The sequence below is a fragment of the Triticum aestivum genome, chromosome 7B (assembly GCF_018294505.1).
Source record: "Triticum aestivum cultivar Chinese Spring chromosome 7B, IWGSC CS RefSeq v2.1, whole genome shotgun sequence".
Lineage (NCBI taxonomy): Eukaryota > Viridiplantae > Streptophyta > Magnoliopsida > Poales > Poaceae > Triticum > Triticum aestivum.
This window is the reverse complement of record NC_057813.1, coordinates 73,120,940-73,140,629: the sequence shown is the minus strand read 5'-3', so window position 1 is coordinate 73,140,629 and position 19,690 is coordinate 73,120,940. Positions and strand designations below refer to the sequence as shown.

General features: G+C 43.9%; 2 protein-coding genes across 3 annotated transcripts; one reads left to right on the top strand and one right to left on the bottom strand.

The window, feature by feature from the left end:
• Window positions 1–9,539: 9,539 nt before the first annotated feature.
• LOC123158656 (2Fe-2S ferredoxin) lies at window positions 9,540–14,496 on the bottom strand. 2 transcript variants are annotated; one of them, XM_044576563.1, is made up of 8 exons: window positions 14,316–14,496; window positions 14,101–14,185; window positions 11,754–11,818; window positions 11,333–11,397; window positions 10,930–11,036; window positions 10,596–10,645; window positions 10,422–10,504; window positions 9,540–9,905 (listed from the first exon to the last, which is right to left on the bottom strand). In XM_044576563.1, the coding sequence occupies exons 2-8, from the start codon at window positions 14,153–14,155 to the stop codon at window positions 9,791–9,793; spliced, it is 540 nt and encodes a 179-aa protein (XP_044432498.1). In that variant the 5' UTR covers window positions 14,156–14,185; window positions 14,316–14,496; the 3' UTR covers window positions 9,540–9,790. The 2 variants fall into 2 exon arrangements, with proteins under 2 accessions (XP_044432498.1, XP_044432497.1); XM_044576562.1 differs by having other exon boundaries at window positions 11,754–11,821; window positions 14,316–14,493.
• Window positions 14,497–14,526: 30 nt separating this feature from the next.
• LOC123158655 (nucleolar GTP-binding protein 1) lies at window positions 14,527–18,560 on the top strand. Its single transcript, XM_044576561.1, has 3 exons — window positions 14,527–14,647; window positions 15,711–17,792; window positions 18,202–18,560. The coding sequence occupies exon 2, from the start codon at window positions 15,741–15,743 to the stop codon at window positions 17,748–17,750; it is 2,010 nt and encodes a 669-aa protein (XP_044432496.1). The 5' UTR covers window positions 14,527–14,647; window positions 15,711–15,740; the 3' UTR covers window positions 17,751–17,792; window positions 18,202–18,560.
• Window positions 18,561–19,690: the final 1,130 nt, after the last annotated feature.

The window sequence follows — 19,690 nt, the reverse complement described above, 5'->3', positions numbered from 1 at the left end:
AGATTCATCCGGATCAGTGTCAAAGCTTGCATCGACGTAACCGTTTACGACGAGCTCTTTTTCACCTACATAAACGAGAAACATATCCTTAGTCCTTTTCAGGTATTTCAGGATGTTCTTGACCGTTGTCCAGTGCTCCACTCCGGGATTACTTTGGTACCTCCCTGCTATGCTTATAGCAATACATACATCAGGTCTGGTACACGGCATTGCATACATGATAGAACCTATGGCTGAAGCATAGGGAATGACTTTCATTTTCTCTCTATCTTCTGCAGTGGTCGGGCATTGAGTCTGACTCAACTTCACACCTTGTAACACAGTCAAGAAACCTTTCTTTGACTGATCCATTTTGAACTTCTTCAAAACTTTATCAAGGTATGTGCTTTGTGAAAGTCCAATTATGCGTCTTGATCTATCTCTATAGATCTTGATGCCCAATTTGTAAGCAGTTTCTCCGAGGTCTTTCATAGAAAAACTCTTATTTAGGTATCCCTTTATGCTATCCAGAAATTCTATATCATTTCCAATCAACAATATGTCATCTACATATAAGATTATAAATGCTACGGAGCTCCCACTCACTTTGTTGTAAATACGGGCTTCTCCAAAAGTCTGTATAAAACCATATGCTTTGATCATACTATCAAAGCGTTTATTCCAACTCCGAGAGGCTTGCACCAGTCCATAAATGGATTGCTGGAGCTTGCACACTTTATTAGCACCCTTTGGATCGACAAAACCTTCCGGTTGCATCATATACAACTCTTCTTCCAGGAATCCATTCAGGAATGCAGTTTTGACATCCATTTGCCAAATTTCATAATCATAAAATACAGAAATTGCTAACATGATTCAGACAGACTTAAGCATCGCTATGGGTGAGAAAGTCTCATCGTAGTCAACTCCTTGAACTTGTTGAAAACCTTTCGCAACAAGTCGAGCTTTGTAAACAGTAACATTACCCTCTACGTCGGTCTTCTTCTTAAAGATCCATTTATTTTCTATGGCTTGCCGATCATCAGGCAAGTCCACCAAAGTCCACACTTTGTTCTCATACATGGATCCCATCTCAGATTTCATGGCCTCTAGCCATTTCGCGGAATCTGGGCTCATCATCGCTTCCTCATAGTTCGTATGTTCATCATGGTCTAGTAACATGACTTCCAGAATAGGATTACCGTACCACACTGGTGCGGATCTTACTCTGGAAGACCTATGAGGTTCGGTAGTAACTTGATCTGAAGCTCCATGATCATCATCATTAGCTTCCTCACTAATTGGTGTAGGAATCACGGGAACCGATTTCTGTGATGAACTACTTTCCAATAAGGGAGAGGGTACAACTACCTCATCAAGTTCTACTTTCACTCACTTCTTTCGAGAGAAACTCCTTCTCTAGAAATGATCCATTCTTAGCAACAAAGATTTTGCTTCGGATCTATGATAGAAGGTGTACCCAACAGTTTCCTTTGGGTATCCTATGAAGACGCACTTCTCCAATTTGGGTTCAAGCTTATCTGGTTGAAGCTTTTTCACATGAGCATCGCATCCCCAAACTTTAAGAAACGACAACTTTGGTTTCTTGCCAAACCATAGTTCATAAGGTGTTGTCTCAACGGATTTTGATGGTGCCCTATTTAAAGTGAATGCAGCTGTCTCTAGAGCATAACCCCAAAACGATAGCAGTAAATCAGTAAGAGACATCATAGATCACACCATATCTAATAAAGTACGGTTATGATGTTTGGACACACCATTTCGCTCTGGTGTTCCAGCTGGCGTAATTGTGAAACTATCCCATGTTGTTTCAAATGAAAACAAAACTTGTAACTCAAATATTCTCCTCCACAATCAGAACGTAGAAACTTTATTTTCTTGTTATGATGATTTTCCACTTTACTCTGAAATTCTTTGAACTTTTCAAATGTTTCAGACGTATGCTTCATTAAGTAGACATAACCATATCTGCTCAAATCATATGTGAAGGTAAGAAAATAATGATACCCACCACGAGCATCAATACTCATTGGACCGCATACATCGGTATGTATTATTTCCAATAAGTCAGTAGCTCATTCCATTGTTCCGGAGAATGGAGTTTTAGTCATCTTGCCCATAAGGCACGGTTTGCAAGCACCAAGTGATTCATAATCAAGTGATTCCAAAAGTCCATCAGCATGGAGTTTCTTCATGCGCTTTACACCGATATGACCCAAACGACAATGCCACAAATAAGTTGCACTATCATTATTAAACTTCAATCTTTTGGCTTCAACACTATTAATATGTGTATCACTACTATCGAGTTTCAACAAAAATAGATCACTCAGCAGGGGTGCACGACCATAAAAGATATTACTCATATAAATAGAACAACCATTATTCTCTGATTTAAATGAATAACCGTCTCGCATTAAACAAGATCCAGATATAATGTTCATGCTCAACACTGGCACTAGATAACAATTATTCAGGTCTAAAACTAATCCCGATGGTAGATGTAGAGGTAGCGTGCCGACGGCGATCACATCGACCTTGGAACCATTTCCCATGTGCATCTTCACCTCGTCCTTAGCCAATCTTCGCTTAATCCGTAGCCCTGTTTCGAGTTGCAAATATGAGCAACAGAACCAGTATCAAATACCCAGGTGCTACTGCGAGCATTAGTTAAGTACACATCAATAACATGTATATCAAATATACCTTTCACTTTGCCATCCTTCTTATCCGCCAATTACTTGGGGCGGTTCCGCTTCCAGTGACCAGTCCCTTTGTAGTAGAAGCACTCATTTCAGCCTTAGGTCCAGACTTGGGTTTCTTCTCTTGAGAAACTTTTTTGCCGTTCTTCTTGAAGTTCCCCTTCTTCCCTTTGCCCTTTGTCTTGAAACTAGTGATCTTATTGACCATCAACACTTGATGATTCTTTTTGATTTCTACCTCCGCGGCCTTTAGCATCGCGAAGAGCTCGGGAATAGTCTTGTTCATCCCTTGCATATTATAGTTCATCACAAAGCCTTTATAGCTTGGTGGCAGTGATTGAACAACTCTGTCAATGACACAATCAACTGGAAGATCAACTCCCAGCTGAGTCAAGTGATTATGGTACCCAGACATTCTGAGTATGTGTTCACTGACAGAACTATTCTCCTCCATTTTGCAGCTATAGAACTTGTTGGAGACTTCATATCTCTCAAATCGGGCATTTGCTTGAAATATTAACTTCAACTCTTGGAACATCTCATATGCTCCATGATGTTCAAAACGTCTTTGAAGTCCCGATTCTAAGCCGTAAAGCATGGCACACTGAACTATCGAGTAGTCATCAGCTTTGCTCCGCCAGACGTTCTTAACGTCATCAGTAGCATCTGCAGCAGGCCTGGCACCCAACGGTGCTTCCAGGACGTAATTCTTCTGTGCAACAATGAGGATAATCCTCAAGTTATGGACCCAGTTCGTGTAGTTGCTGCCATCATCTTTCAAGTTAGCTTTCTCTAGGAATGCATTAAAATTCAAAGGAACGGTAGCACGGGCCATTGATCTACAACAACATAGACATGAAAAATACTATCAAGTACTAAGTTCATGATAAATTAAAGTTCAATTAATCATATTACTTAAGAACTCCCACTTAGATAGACATCCCTCTAATCATCTAAGTAATCACGTGATCCAAATCAACTAAACCATGTCCGATCATCACGTGAGACGGAGTAGCTTTCAATGGTGAACATCACTATGGTGATCATATGTACTATATGATTCATGCTTGACCTTTCGGTCTCAGTGTTCCGAGGTCATATTTGCATATTCTAGGCTCGTCAAGTTTAACCCGAGTATTCTGTGTGTGCAAAACTGGCTTGGACCTGTTGTATGTGAACGCAGAGATTATCACACCCAATCATCACGTGGTGTCTCGACACGACGAACTGTAGCAACGGTGCATACTCAGGGAGAATACTTGTACCATGAAATTTAGTAAGGGATCATCTTATAATGCTACCGATGTTCTAAGCAAAATAAGATGCATAAATGATAAACATCACATGCAATCAAAATATTTGACATGATATGGCCATCATCATCTTGTGCTCATGATCTCCATCACCGAAGCATCGTCATGATCTCCAAACATCACCGGCGCGACACCTTGATATCCATCGTAGCATCGTTGTCGTCTCGCCAACTATTGTTACTACGACTATCGCTACCGCTTAGTGATAAAGTAAAACAATTACATGACGATTGCATTGCATACAATAAAGCGACAACCATATGGCTCTTGCCAGTTGTCGATAACTTTGTTACAAAACATGATCATCTCATACAACAATTTATATCACATCATGCCTTGACCATATCACATCACAGCAAGCCCTGCAAAAACAAGTTAGACGTCCTCTACTTTGTTGTTGCAAGTTTTACGTGGTTGCTACGAGCTTCTAGCAAGAACTGTCCTTACCTACGCATCAAAACCACAATGATTTTTCGTCAAGTGTGCTGTTTAACCTTCAACAAGGACCGGGCATAGCCACACTCGATTCAACTAAAGTTGGAGAAACAGACACTCACCAGCCACCTATGTGCAAAGCACGTCGGTAGAACCAGTCTCGCATAAGCGTACGCGTAATGTCGGTCTAAACTGCTTCATCCAACAATACCGCTGAATCAAAGTATGACATGCTGGTAAGCAGTATGACTATTATCGCCCACAACTCGTTGTGTTCTACTCGTGCATATAACATATACGCATAGACCTGGCTCGGATGCCACTGTTGGGGAACGCGGTAATTTCAAAAAAATTCCGTCGATCACGCAAGATCTATCACTAGGTGATGCATAAGAACAAGAGGGGAGAGTGTTGTCTATGTACCCTCATAGACCGAAAGCGGAAGCGTTATGACAACGCAATTGATGTAGTCGTATGTCTTCACGATCCGACCGATCCTAGCACCGAAGGTACGACACCTCCGCGATCTGCACACGTTCAGCTCGGTGACGTCCCACGAACTCTAAATCCAGCTGAGGTCGAGGGAGAGTTTCTTCAGCACGGTGCGGTGACGGTGATGATGAAGTTACCGATGCAGGGCTTCGCCTAAGCACTACGATGATATGACCAAGGTGTGTAACTGTGGATGGGGGCACCGCACATGGGTAAAACAATTGTCAACTTGTGTGTCTAAGGGGTGCCCCCTCCCCCGTATATAAAGGAGGAGAGGGGAGGCCGGCCGACCCTCATAGGCGTGCCAAGGGGGGAGGAATCCTCCTCATAGTAGGAGTAGGACTCCCCCCTTTCCTAGTCCTACTAGGAGAAGAAGGAAGGAGGGGGCACTGCCCCTCTCCCTAGTCCAATTCGGACTAGTCCCATGGGGGGGGGCGGCCAGCCCTTGGAAGCCTCTCTCTCTCTCTCATAGGCCCAATAAGGCCCATTACTTCTCCGGTGGTTCCGATAACCCTTCCGGCACTCCGGTTTTATCTGAAACTTCTCCGGAACACTTCCGATGTCCGAATATAGTCGTACAATATATGAATGTTTATGTCTCGACCATTTCGAGACTCCTCATCATGTCCGTGATCAGATCTGGGACTCCGAACAATCTTCGGTACATCATATCACATAAACTCATAATACCAATCGTCATCGAACGTTAAGCGTGCGGACCCTATGGGTTCGAGAACTATGTAGACATGACCGAGACACGTCTCCGATCAATAACCAATAGTGGAACCTGGATGCTCATATTGGTTCCTACATATTATACGAAGATCTTTATCGGTCAAACCGCATAACAACATACATTGTTCCCTTTGTCATTGATATGTTACTTGCCCGAGATTCAATCGCCGATATCTCAATACCTAGTTCAATCTTGTTACTGGCAAGTCTCTTTACTCGTTCTGTAATACTTCATCCCGCAACTAACTCATTAGTCACAATGCTTGCAAGGCTTATAGTGATGAGTATTACCGAGAGGGCCCAGAGATACCTCTCCGAAACACATAGTGACAAATCCTAATCTTGATCTATGCCAATCCAACAAACACCTTCAGAGACACCTGTAGAGCACCTTTATAATCACCCATTTACGTTGTGACGTTTGGTAGCACACAAAGTGTTCCTCCGGTATTCGGGAGTTGCATAATCTCATAGTCTGAGTAACTTGTATAAGTCATGAAGAAAGCAGTAGCAATGAAACTGACGCGATCATAATGCTAAGCTAACGGATGGGTCATGTCCATCACATCATTCTCCTAATGATGTAATCCCGTTCATCAAATGACAACACATGTCTATGGTTAGGAAACATAACCATCTTTGATTAACGAGCTAGTCAAGTAGAGGCATACTAGGGACTATATGTTTTGTCTATGTATTTACACATGTACTAAGTTTTCGGATAATACAATTCTAGCTGAATAATAAACATTTATCATGAATTAAGGAAAAAAATAATAACTTTATTATTGCCTCTAGGGCATATTTCCTTCAATCATTGTTGGGTTCGCTAGAAACCTATCTAGACGAACTTTCACATTCAAGTCACCTTGTTGCATGTTATCCCAAGTAAAAGGAACACCTTGGAAACCCAGGTCTTGTAGTTCACAGTCATCAGGGCACTGACGAAAACCATCCATTTGCCACTCTGGCCGATCATGAGCTCCAAAGTACTCAGAGTTATCTGTAATTTCATTAAAATCAACTCCACATATCCACGGTACATCACTTTGAGCTTTGAGCCATCTTAACAGATTCCAGCTTTCGACGCGTTCACTACGTCTAGCTTTTGCATAGAAACCCATGAACCGCCACACCTTATTGTCGCCCCCAATGTTCTTAACCATTACATCAGTATGTTGATTCCAGAAATTATTGAGGGTTACATAAACTTCTTTGGACCAAAACAGAGCTAAACCTCCGCTGAGCCCTTCACTATTCACTAGACAACAGCCTTCAAAACCAAGCCTGGCCATCAAATCACTCACACGTTTCCCCTCGATCTTCATCTCACACAAGAAGACTAGGGCGTGAACTTCCATTTTCACAAGGCCGTGAAGTTCTCGAACTATCTCCGGGTTCCCAAGCCCGCGACAATTCCAAGATAAGCATTTCATTGCGACCCGCGGGCTGATTATCAGGCTCCGCGAGGACTCTTGCAACCTCTTCATCTGCCTTCTTTTTCTTGGAGTCACAACTGTCCTCTCTTGAATCCGATGACTCGTTCTCCTCACTCTGCCTCTTCCTCATCTCAGTCTCTGAATCTTGCACCCGGGCGACCTCCTCTTCCATTTGAACCTCTGCCTCTAGCATTAAATTGGTAAATCGTGTTCCTCACTTTGCCCTGGACTATCTTCTCTGGCGAGGTCACCTCTACACCTGGTTCAACTTCTTCATCTCTAGCTTCTGATTCATTCTGCCTCCCGTCATCTCTGGCGCCATCATGTTTATAGGTTGGTGTACTGCCCCAACTCTTATTCTTATTTGCCATATACCTCAGGGCCTCACGGTACGGGGGTCTCCCATATTCATCTCTCCCTGCAGGCGTAGGACACATCAATTCTGCATGCCCCAACCGACCACAGGAGAAGCAAAAATAGGGCAAGTTTTCATATTGGATGTCGAAAAATTCAGTCTCCTTCGTCCTAGCTTTTTCCAATTGCACCCAACGCATCAAAGGTTCATCCACCATAATCCACACTCTGAATCTGAGACAATCTCCAAAAGCATATCCCTTCACATCAGCATCCAGGGTAACAACATCCCCTACCATGGCTGCAATGCGCGATGGCCATGGGCGGACACAACAGGTTGAACAGAAGGTTAATCACCCGCGCCCATATCTTGATCCTGTTAAATTTGAGTTCTGAAGGGCGTGGCGTGATATTAAACCTCTCCAAGACCACACAATGTTTTCCATCCATCCATGGACCTCCCTCCAAGATCCGATCGTTGTCTCTCTTGTTCACAAAACTAGCCACAAAGACGTTCTCGCCAGTCGACCTAAAACTCAGCCCCTTCGGATTGCCCCATGCTGGGCGCAGCGCCTCTCCGATGGTATTCACATGGAGCACCCTTCGGTGCAGTACCTTGCCGATCAGTGCACAAATTTCCTCCTCCCTCTTCTCTTCCTCGCCGTCAATGACGAGTTTTTCCCTCTCCTTCTTATTCAGATCCAGCCGGTCCATCATCTGCTCCACTGCCTCCGTCTCCTTAGTCTTTCCTCTCTTTCCTCCCATGGCGCTTGACTCCGCCGCCATCTTCGCCCAACCCCCCGACCCTGACCCCTCTCCTGTAGCGCCCCCAAGGGTGGGGCGAGGTCCCCCCTTGATCACCCCGAGTAGGCAAACAGCAGGAACAAGACGAACATGGTAGGTGGAGGCCGGCGATTGTGAAACCCTAGACTTGCGCCCTCGAGATCGCCTCGTGTGCCGTCCTGCCACTCGAAACCCTAGAAAAAAGCGTTTCGGGGCTTAACATGATGGCTGTTGTTTGACTGGACAAACGGCTCCACCGAGTAAATTGCAAGAAACCACCACTTTGATTGGTTAGGTTAGCAAAAAACACTATGCTACATTAAAAAAAAACTAAATCTATTTGCAAAAAACACTGGTCGGCGGATTTATCGCAAGTCGCCGGCAACGAGGAGGCCCGGGCGTTCTCGTGGATGGGCGGCGCTCGGTCAGAGGGAGGAGTAGGCGTGCAGGAGAAGAGCTTGGGGACGAGCTGCACTCTCCTCGAGCGTTGCTGCAGCTGCACGGCGAGCAAAACAAATATTTTTTCTTTTTTCTTTCAATGATAGGTGGACCCCACATGGCCACACATGACGATAACATTACCAAACGTCGCCGTTAAATATGAGACATTAAGTGATGCCACGTCAGTCTGACTAGCGAGCTCCATCTATCATAAACGCGATCAAACACAGCTAAATTCGTGGATCGGTGTTTTTTGCAAAACGATTACACGAGGCGTGATGTTTTCTAGAGAAAAGAAATGTAGCGTAATTTTTTCTGCTATTCTAGCCTTCAAAGTGGTAGAGAGGCTGGAAGAATTACCGGAGGCGACGGACATTTCTGTCCGTATAATCATGGTTTTTTGGTCTTGGACAGTTTGCTGGTGTTTTACTCCTTGCGTGAATGGCCCAGGACGGACGGACGGTTGGTGGTCGGATCTCGCCGCCTGTGTAGCTTTGTGTAGGTCGGTCTTGTGGCTCTGCTGCAGTGTGACGGTGGTTGTATTTGTACTAGGTGCTTTTTTTAGTGCTGGGCAGCTCCTATCAGCAGCACAGGATCATGGCTGCTCTTTGCCTTTACATCATTTAGAGTCTACAGTAATAATTCATCCAACAGGTTTCCCTTAGACTGAGAGTAAAAAAGAAGAAAGAAAAAATTTAAAAGAAAAGTTTACACGGATGTTCATGTAAGATCTCACGAATATAGTTAGTCCCAGGCGAATGATATTCAGCAATCCTGTAGAAAAAATCTACACAAATAACTAACACTAAAAACAACAACGTAGTACAAACAAACACAAGATCCACTCCCCAGAACTTCTATGAAGCAAGTTTTTATTCTCTCTCCAAATAATACTGCCGACGGGGTGTCACAAACATAAGCTGCTTATTCGGTATATATTCACCTACTGCTAGCTGTAGAAATGAGATACCGATGATCTTGCACTGACCAAGGAGCTCATAAAACGAGAACAGATCCAAGTCCGAAGGCACAGGGGCTCTCAGAGACGATACTGTAGTTAAGTTACATGCTAAGGTACAAAACTGATGGCGTCTCTCTAGTGTGGTTTTGGCACAAAGCCATCTACCGCAAAGTTCCGTGTAGCTGCGGGTAACGCCAATCGGACACCGTCAAGTTCGGGCTGCGCTATTACTTGGCAGCCAAGACGAGACCTGGAAAAAGGTTATTTAACAAATTATTGAGGCCTTGATCAAAAACAATTTTCTTTTAGCAAGTAATCATGTACACAATGGCACTTACACATTTACAGCCTACCTTTATGACCATGTGGGATAACATAATTAGCTACTCCCTCCGTTCCAAAATAGATGACTCAACTTTGTACTAATTTAGTACAAAGTTGGGTCATCTATTTTGAAACGGAGGGAGTACTTATCAGTTAGTTATCTTTGATTTCCGTCCATCGCTAATAGCCTAATATAAATGTCCTGAACCTCCTGGTTGACACTGTAGCACCACTTATAATTCCAAAAGGTTGCATATAGGCGTTGGAAGGCTTTTTTGACAGTGCCTCACTACATAAGTAGTATTGAACTGCCAAAACATCTTATATTTAGGGATTTTAAGATATTTCAATATGCTTGCTTGGATCCTCTAGCTAGTAAAACTTGGAGGGGTTCATGTAAGATGAATAAACAAAAAAAATCCGTTAGGAAATATCCACTTACGTTTCTGTGAGCCCAAATGCAAGGTCAAGCATATCATTTTCTTCATCTGTTGGATCCTCTAGCTTGTTATAGTACTTTACATCCTGGATAATAAGATTCAAATTGCTAGTCAGCACAACTTTAGCTTCTAACAGAAGGAAAAAAAAACCAGGATGGGTTATATCTAGAATATACCATAACTATGACATGACAAGTGGAACACGCGAGCGACCCTTCACATGCTCCTGCAGTAACCAAAATACTAGGAGAGGTTATTAACAACAACTGAAATCAGCTGACAAGATCTTAAAAGTACACATTAATATGCCCATTTAAAAAGTGATGAAAGGTAGTAGCGTGATGTAAAAGACAGTGCATGTGATGGAGTGTGACTGTGTGAGGCGAATAAACACAGATAGTTAAAAAACCTGGTTTATCGCCTAGCATCAACTTATGTCAGACTTGAGCAGGGGAGTAGAATTAAAAAATATGGAAAACCATAAAGCTTATCACTGATTGTAATTATAACCTTCAAGTTCTATGTCATTTTCGTGAGCAGCTTCTAACATGGACATTCCGACAGGAACACTTATTGTCTTCTCAGTACCATCCTTGTTGACAAATGTTACAGAGATTCTGTACAGGGCAGAGAAAATTACTCTCGTCAGAAGACCAGTTCTTTACCCCAAATCAAACAATTGCTTAAAAATGAATAATAACATTCAGTAAAACCGATCAAAGTTATTGTTAAAGGCCGCTATTTCCTCAAGATGTGGAAGGAGTAGCCGATCAAAAGGTCATAAATGTTGACAAAGAAAAATAACATCAGGAAATGGTTTGGACTAATATACTGCTTACTCCGAAAATACAAAGACGGCTAGGTGTTTAGATTTCATGCTGCATAAAAAATGGAAGAAGACAAACATACTCACTTCTCCTTGTCCTCACCGCCTTCATCATGATGACTACTTGTTGCGGTGGAGAAGAGGATGCTCTTCTGAAAAATAAAGGCCAGTTCAAATGATATATCAACACTTCTGTACATACAAACAGATTTCAAGAGAAGGCAGTTTTTTTTAACATGCAGCAGGCAGTGTTTGCTTGCACATATAAGTAGTGTAGGTGGCCAAGTGATACACAGGTAGAGAAAAGATAATATTTACTTTTTTGAAAAAAAACTTCAAAATGAATCTGAAACACGAAGTAATGGGTGCATCATGTATAAAGAAAAGAAAACAATTCTATTGCTGCTTTGGTTATATTCTCGGTCACAGCAGGAACACAAGGCAATAGGGCATAACCAATGCTCTATACTAGCAACCACAATGATTATAGCAGTACAAAAGGACTAACCGCTGGGGTTGAATGCCGGCTGACTTGACCTCGGTAGTAATTGCTGCTATTGCTTGACAAGTTTCCTGCTGCAAAAAGTCAACTAGTTGAGAATGCAGAACCAAATAAACACCTTCACTAAACTAGGCATGCGTAAACCCGGAAAGTTTCTCAAAATAAGCAATCAAGAAACATGCCGAGAAAGTTTTGCTGGGCTGAAAACCAGGATCAAAGGAGGGTTCATTGAACTGCTTGGGAAAACCTCATTAAACCAAAAGTTCAAGGAGGTCTTGGATTCAGAGGCTCAATGCTTTTCAACCAAGCTTTGTTCGATAGACAAGCCTGGCTTCTTCTCAGTTTCCCAAACAATCTATTTGCAAGACTCCTCAAGGCTATATACTACCATAGAGGGAACCTTGTTGATACAGTTTTCAGAAATGATGCCTCGCCTGGCCGGAGGGGTGTTGACTGTTGAGCGCCTCGACCTTCTTAAAAAGGGGATTATCTGCACTTCTGGAGGATTAGGGATCGAAGTAAAGTTTGTATTTGGAGAGACAATTGTCTGCCAAGGAATTATAACCTAAAGATCAGTTCAGAAAGGGTAAGTTTAAGATTATCTCAAGTCAAACAACTGTTGATCCCAGGAAGAAAAGATTGGAACACTCAACTGATTTCAAGAACTTTCCTCCCACATGATGCTGATCAAATCCTGAATATTCGCCTCTCCGAGTATAATTTTGAAGATTTCATAACATGGAACCATGAGAAAAATGGTATGTTCTCCGTCAGAAGTGCTTATAAACTGGCTTATAACCTCACTGTTGAGTCCTGTGCAGGAGGGTGCGAGTAGAGCAGGTGACTGTTCTAGACCTATTTGGCGAAATATTTGGTCCGATACTGTGCCTAATAAAGTTCGTGTTTTCACCTGGCATCTAGCTTCTGATAACTTGGCTACTAAGGGCCTGTTCGGTAGCCCTCTAGCTTCTTAACTCCCCAACTCCATGTCTGGAGTGCACCGAAACGGTCTAACTCCCAGCGATGCCAGCGAGAAGCTGGCTAACCACGCAGTGTAAATTTGGAGCATTCGTGGAGTTGAGAAAACCAAGCTCCACAAAAACTGAGAAGCGAGAGTTCACATATATTACACTTCGCTGCCACCGCCAAGTGACTTGCTGCGAACCGGTACGCGGAAACAGCCACGACCGAACAGCCATATGAGGTGTGCCACCGACCAGGCCCAGCCATTTAGACGGCCCACCATTCCTTTTTCGAGGCCACAGCCAAATAAAGCCAGCCACCGAACAGGCCCAGCCTTTTACACAGCTAGCAGGCAGAAGCTAACACACCGAACTGATCAATCACTCCAGGAGTTTACACGAGAAGTCGGCTGCTGGCTAGCGGCGACAGAATTGGGGTGTTTGCAGCTGTGGAGGGCTACCGAACACGCCCTAAGAGAAAGAAATGGAAACATGCCCGGGAGGTTGATAGTACATGCTCTATATGTGGTGTTGCAGAAGATAGTTTTAAATTTTTAATCCAGTGGTTAACTGTACAAAGGCAAAAGCTCTTCATGTGGAAGTTAGGAAGGTGTGGGATATTCCTGAAGAATCTCAGTTAGTTTATACAGGGGAAGATTGGCTGCTGATCTTGATTGCAAATCTGAGCAAGGAGACTAGGGGGCTGGTCCTTCTTCTTTTGTGGAGAGTGTGGTGCCTGAGAAACAATGTAATCCACAATAAAGGAGAAGCTCGCATAAAAGATTCAGTTATTTTCCTCCAAAACTGTGCATCTAGTCCCATATGTGCAACTTAAAGCTGGGTGACTATAAAGGCAAACAGCTGATGTTTGAGATTGGAATCAGTACAATGAAATGCGGGCTTATCAACGAGATCAAAAGTCTTCAGTTCATAGTCAACTTGCAGATATTCAGTTTGTGGGAGTGAAGAGAGAGTCTAATAAAGTTGCCCGTGAATTAGCACCGAATGCTAGAATCAGTGGTTTGGTAGGGTTCTGAAGAGCTTATTTCTACTGCTGACCAATGCCGGGCGTCGGTTTCCGAAGATTGTAAGAACCTTATGGCTTTGATGACATAAAGCTCTCTCTTCAGTGCCAAGAAAATATAAATAAATAAAAACAGGACTCCCAACTCAGGAATGGGCTAACATCAACAATGGCCATCTCGTTACAATGGTAGCCACAAAACTTGAAGCATTTCGTCCATGCACAGCGTACTTTACTTATGCATCGCATTTATACAAATTCACGTTCTTGAGCCATTCCTAATTAGGTCCAAGCACAAGCATTTTCTCCTAATTCCTAATGTAACAGACAGTGTAGCAGGAAGAAGGGTGGAGAGATAGATACCAACCAGCTCTGGTCTCGCGCAGGAGCCGCGCCCCGAGCTGAGAGATCCTTGAGAGCATGGCAGCAGCCGAGCCTACTGCCTCCGAACCCTAGAGGAACAATTCAAGAATCCACGAATCAGCACCGCAGCCAAAGAATCACCACGCCGAAGCAAGAGAGATAGTCTATTGGCGGGAGCGATGGATCAAGGGGAAAGCAGGAGCGGCGGAGGAGACGAACCTCGCGGAAGCGGTGGGAGCCAGCCGCCGGTCTCCTTCCACGGCGGCGGGAAGGGGGGAGGTAGGCGCGCGGCGAGTGTGGTGGAGGAGGCTGAGCCGTGGTGGGGTCTCGAACCACCGCCGCCTCCGGTACCGTGGGCCGGGGGTAAGTGGGCTGGAGAATGGCCGTTAGATGGGCCGCGAGGATAGCCCATTAGCTAGGACATAAGATCCCCGAGGAAACCCTTCCCTAAACCCTCCTCTTTCCTCCTCCCCACTCCGTCCGCCGCCGGACGCCCGCCGCCTCCACCGAGGTGAAGCTCCGTCCCGCCGCCGCCGCCGCCGCCTCACGCCGTAAGTAGCCCCCAACTTTCCCCTCCGCTCTCTGCTCGCGTCCCTGCGTGCCGACCGTCTCGCATAGCCGTGCGCCCGTGATGATCCTCGCGGATGGCTGCGGCTGTAGACTCGATTCAACCTGATTCAACCTGTCCATGCTCATCCCTGGTTGAATCTCTCAAGAGTTTGCGAATAGAGCAATTGCTTCCTCTGTTTCGCGCTATGTCGCTCAATAAGGGTTGGCTGATTTTACGCAGAAGATAGGGGATGGTCGACTAATACTTTTCCAATTTGATGAGAAGTTGCCGGCTAGTTTGCTTGCCACTGGCGACGTTTGATGTTTTTCTGGTTGATTCAAGGCTGCCGGCGAGTTTAGCTGCAGCCGATTTAGACACCTGGCGTGGTATTTTGTCAGTGGGTGGAACTACTTCTGCTGTCTTCCTGCTTTTATTTGTGCTAATTTTGTGCAATCCATCATCTAGTATTTGGCGCTATGAGAATGAAAGATGCATGTGTTGCTGTTGCACTTCCTATGAGAGGTTGTTGCTACCATGTAAGAATGGTGTGAGTGTTTCAGATCCTGAGTTAGTGTTCTGGTCTGATGCAACTGACCATACTTGTGCTTCAACTATTTTTAGCTGCCAACAAAGAAAGTGGGGCTTGATTTGCTGGTATCTAGGTGTATAGATGTTTTTTATTCTTTCATATAAGAACGGTGTGCATGTTTAAGGTCCTGACTTGGTCTCCTGGTTGTGACCCCTGCTGTTTATACGTAGCCTTGGAACTATGTTGAACCATCAACAAAGAAACTGGGGCTAGCCGGCCCTTTTGTCTTATGTATTTTATATAAATCGAAGGTTTCCTTGTGTGTAACTAGGATGCAATGATAATGATGGGCATGAATCTAGAGTCTTCACATGATTACAGATAGATATTTTTTATGCAGTGCTTGCTAGATTTCTCCCTGGCTATGTTTTTTGGAAATTGTGATTTCTTGCATTTGCCTGTACCCGTTTTTCTGCGTTAGTTTTTTGACCTGTTTATCTACATAGGATTGACACGACATTTGTTTGCATCACAGGAATAAGTAGCCAAGCTTTACATCGGCAAGATGGTGCAGTATAATTTCAAGAAAATCACCGTTGTCCCTCCTGGGAAGGACTTCATCGACATAATCTTGTCCCGCACTCAGAGGCAAACACCAACTGTTGTCCACAAGGGCTATGCTATCAACCGCATTCGCCAGTTCTATATGCGCAAGGTTCGCTATACCCAGCAGAACTTCTATGAAAAGCTGTCCACCATCATTGATGAGTTCCCCAGACTGGATGACATCCACCCTTTCTATGGCGATCTCCTTCATGTGCTCTACAACAAGGATCACTACAAACTTGCCTTGGGTCAGATCAATACGGCTAGGAATATCATTGCAAAGATCTCCAAGGACTATCTGAGGCTGCTCAAGTATGGAGACACCCTGTACCGGTGCAAGTGCCTGAAGGTAGCTGCACTAGGTCGCATGTGTACTGTTCTAAAGCGTATCAGTCCTAGTTTGGCATACCTGGAGCAGATCAGGCAGCACATGGCCAGGCTTCCATCAATTGACCCAAACACCCGTACTATCTTGATTTGTGGCTATCCAAATGTTGGGAAGAGCTCTTTCATGAACAAGGTTACAAGGGCTGATGTGGACGTACAGCCTTATGCTTTCACAACAAAATCCCTTTTTGTTGGCCATGCAGATTACAAGTATCTGCGGTACCAAGTGATTGACACTCCAGGGATCCTTGATCGTCCTTTTGAGGACAGGAACATCATAGAAATGTGCAGTATCACCGCTCTTGCCCACTTGAGGGCTGCTGTGCTGTTCTTCTTGGACATCTCTGGTTCTTGTGGGTACACTATTGCTCAGCAAGCTGCACTCTTCCACAGTATAAAATCCTTGTTCATGAATAAGCCTTTGGTCATTGTGTGCAACAAGACTGATTTGCAGCCGCTTGATGGGCTTTCTGAAGAGGACATGAAGCTGGTAATGGAGATGAAGTCAGAGGCTATGAAGACTATACCTCAAGGTGGAGATCCTAGTGAAGAGGGTGTTTTGTTGACTATGAGTGCTTTAACAGATGAGGGTGTGATGGCTGTTAAAAATGCTGCATGTGAGAGGCTTCTTGAGCAGAGGGTGGAGATCAAGATGAAGTCAAAGAAGATCAATGACTGCTTAAATAGGTTTCATGTTGCTATGCCCAAGCCTCGTGACAACAGAGATAGGCCTACTTGCATTCCTCAGGCTGTTCTTGAAGCTCAAGCGATTGCTGCTGCAAAGGAAAAGAAGAAACTTGAGAGGGACCTTGAGAATGAGAATGGAGGTGCTGGTGTCTATTCCGCCAGTCTCAAAAAGCATTACTTGTTGGCTGATGATGAGTGGAAGGAAGATATTCTCCCTGAGATATTGGATGGGCATAATGTTGCTGATTTCCTGGATCCGGATATCTTGGAAAGGTGTGAGGAGCTGGAAAGGGAGGAGGGTCTTCGTCTTGAAGAAGAAGCTGCTCAAGATGCTTTCATGATTGATGGCCATGATGAATTAACTGAAGAACAGCGTGAGATATTGGGTAAGATTAGGAAGAAGAAGGCTATGCTCATCCAAGAGCATAGGATGAAGAAGAGCACTGCAGAGAGCCGTCCTATTGTTCCAAGGAAGCATGACAAGGATAGGAAGTTCACAACCAAGAGACTGGGCAGGCAACTCACATCCATGGGTGTTGATCCTACTGCTGCTGTGAACCGACTTCGCAGCCAGTCAAGAGGCCGTAAGCGTGAGAGGTCACTGAGCAGAGCTGATGGTGATGATGCTATGGAAGTTGATGGCCAGCACTCTGACAAGAAGCTGCGTATGAGGTCGAGGTCTAGGTCCAAATCACGACCAATTGAAGAGGTTGTACCAGGTGACGGGATCCGGGATGTTGCTCAAAAGAAGAAGGCCATCAAGAAATCGAGGGACTCTGTCAAGAACAGGAACAAGGAGGCTCGCCGTGGAGAGGCGGATCGCGTCATCCCCACCTTGAAACCGAAGCATCTCTTCTCTGGAAAACGAGGAGTTGGAAAGACCCAGAGGCGATAAACCAGTCAATGTGGACGTTGCTGCTTGCAATCACTCGATCAGGTACGGAAACTGTGCTTTCACTTGGTTATTCTTGCACCTAGTTAACAAATCTTTCTCTGGTATGATCATAAAACTACTCTGTTTTCCCCATATGGATAGGGTTATTAATCTTGAAATTGTGCTGATTTTGTAAATCAAATGCAAATGTTAGAACCAGCACTAATCTTGTAGTCACTCAATTGGTTGCGGTGTAGTTAGCTCAGAGTTCTGTTTACGGATTATACTGTCAAATTGGATTAGTAATTTTCTCAATAGATATAGATATGTAAAAGCATCGTCATCATAAACTTGTGATTGGTGATGCAAGCACCCAGGATCTTATAGATAAGTTTGTAAAGTATTGCTCGAGCTACATCCACATGTTTATTGTAAGGTTGAAGCTCAGCCCTTTGATTTTCTCCTTGTGCAGGAACTACAGGATCACTGCCATTTTCCGTGCTGGGCATCGCGGGAGGCTTCAGCACCAACCTGGCAGGAGGAGATACTATTTACTGCATTTTTACTCGTGTCTGGCCTTTGCTCTCTGTTACGACGCTTGGTCCTCCTTTGTTAGACTATATATCGTTGCTGAACTACATGGTTGTACCTTCGGTTTACTCTGCACTTGTGCGGAGCGGAGTCAAATTTTGTTTTATGGTGTTATTAATGTATTTGAACGGGCCGCTTGTTTTCCTTTTCGTGAAATGTTTTGATACTGTGATATTGCACCTCGGTCTGGAACCTGTGAGTTTCAGTAATTTCAACGGGCACCCCCTCAGTTGCGCTTTAGCATTGTCAGGCTCCAGTGCTTGCGGTTGGTAAATGGCAAGTGCTTGCAGTCTTCTTATGATTTATCCAGGCAGAGCAGCTGTTTCTCAAGAGGAACTTAATCATACTTGGTGAGTTATCTAGTCTGGTGAAATAACTTGTAGGATTTTGACCCCTCTTGTTTCCTTTTGCAACTTGTTTTAAAACTTAACAACTCTGCATGTTCTACTGCGAGTTATAACTTTATTCTTTCTATACTCACTTGGATACAAGGCAACGGTGCATGCAAGGTTTGGCATTAAAAAGATGAGTTTTAGGACAAAGTTCCCACTCTAGACAAAGTTCTTAGTTTGGACAAAAACATCAGTCTAGCATGGGAGTCATGCGTGGCTGATTGTACAAACTTTGAGGCACTTCAGACTCCCAACTATGATACAGAAGAATAGAGAAGGGAGCATCTAGCATCCCTTGTGCACTATAAAAAGAGGAGGACGAGACGGAGTCCAGAGCTTCGAGCTAGAAGAGCCTCCAGCGCACTAGTAGTATCACCACCACTTGTAGAATAGCCATCATGTCGAAGGTGTTGTAATCTCCAAGAATAATAAGGTATTCTTTTTAGCTTGTGTAATCCCTTCAGGCCCTTCTGAAAGGGAAAACCATATGTAAATTATGTTAAGAAAATGAAGTTTCGTACTTCACTTCTATTTTTTTTTATGAATTTATGGGAATTCTTATGCTAGGGTTCCCCTAGGAGAAACGGTATTTTATTTTATTTACCTTGTGTAATCCCTTCAGGCCCTCCCGAAAGGGAAAACCATATGTAAATTATGTTATGAAAATGAAGTTTCGTACTTCACTTGTATATTTTTTATGAATTTATGGGAGTTCTTATGCTAGGGATTCTGTAGGAGAAACCTCTGCTGGTAGTTCTCTATTTAGCCTTATGGCGTTTGAATGAGAACCTTATGGTCGTAGAGAAGTGTTCTCTTCGGGTGGAACTGCCTGAGAAGACGTAAGTTTGTATTTAAAAACATCAAGTGAACTAACCTAGCTACATCTGATACAACATAATAGTAATAATAAAATATGATGAGTAATGAGTAGGATATCACACCACTCCGTGCACACCATCGGTTGTTCTGTTGGCCTCA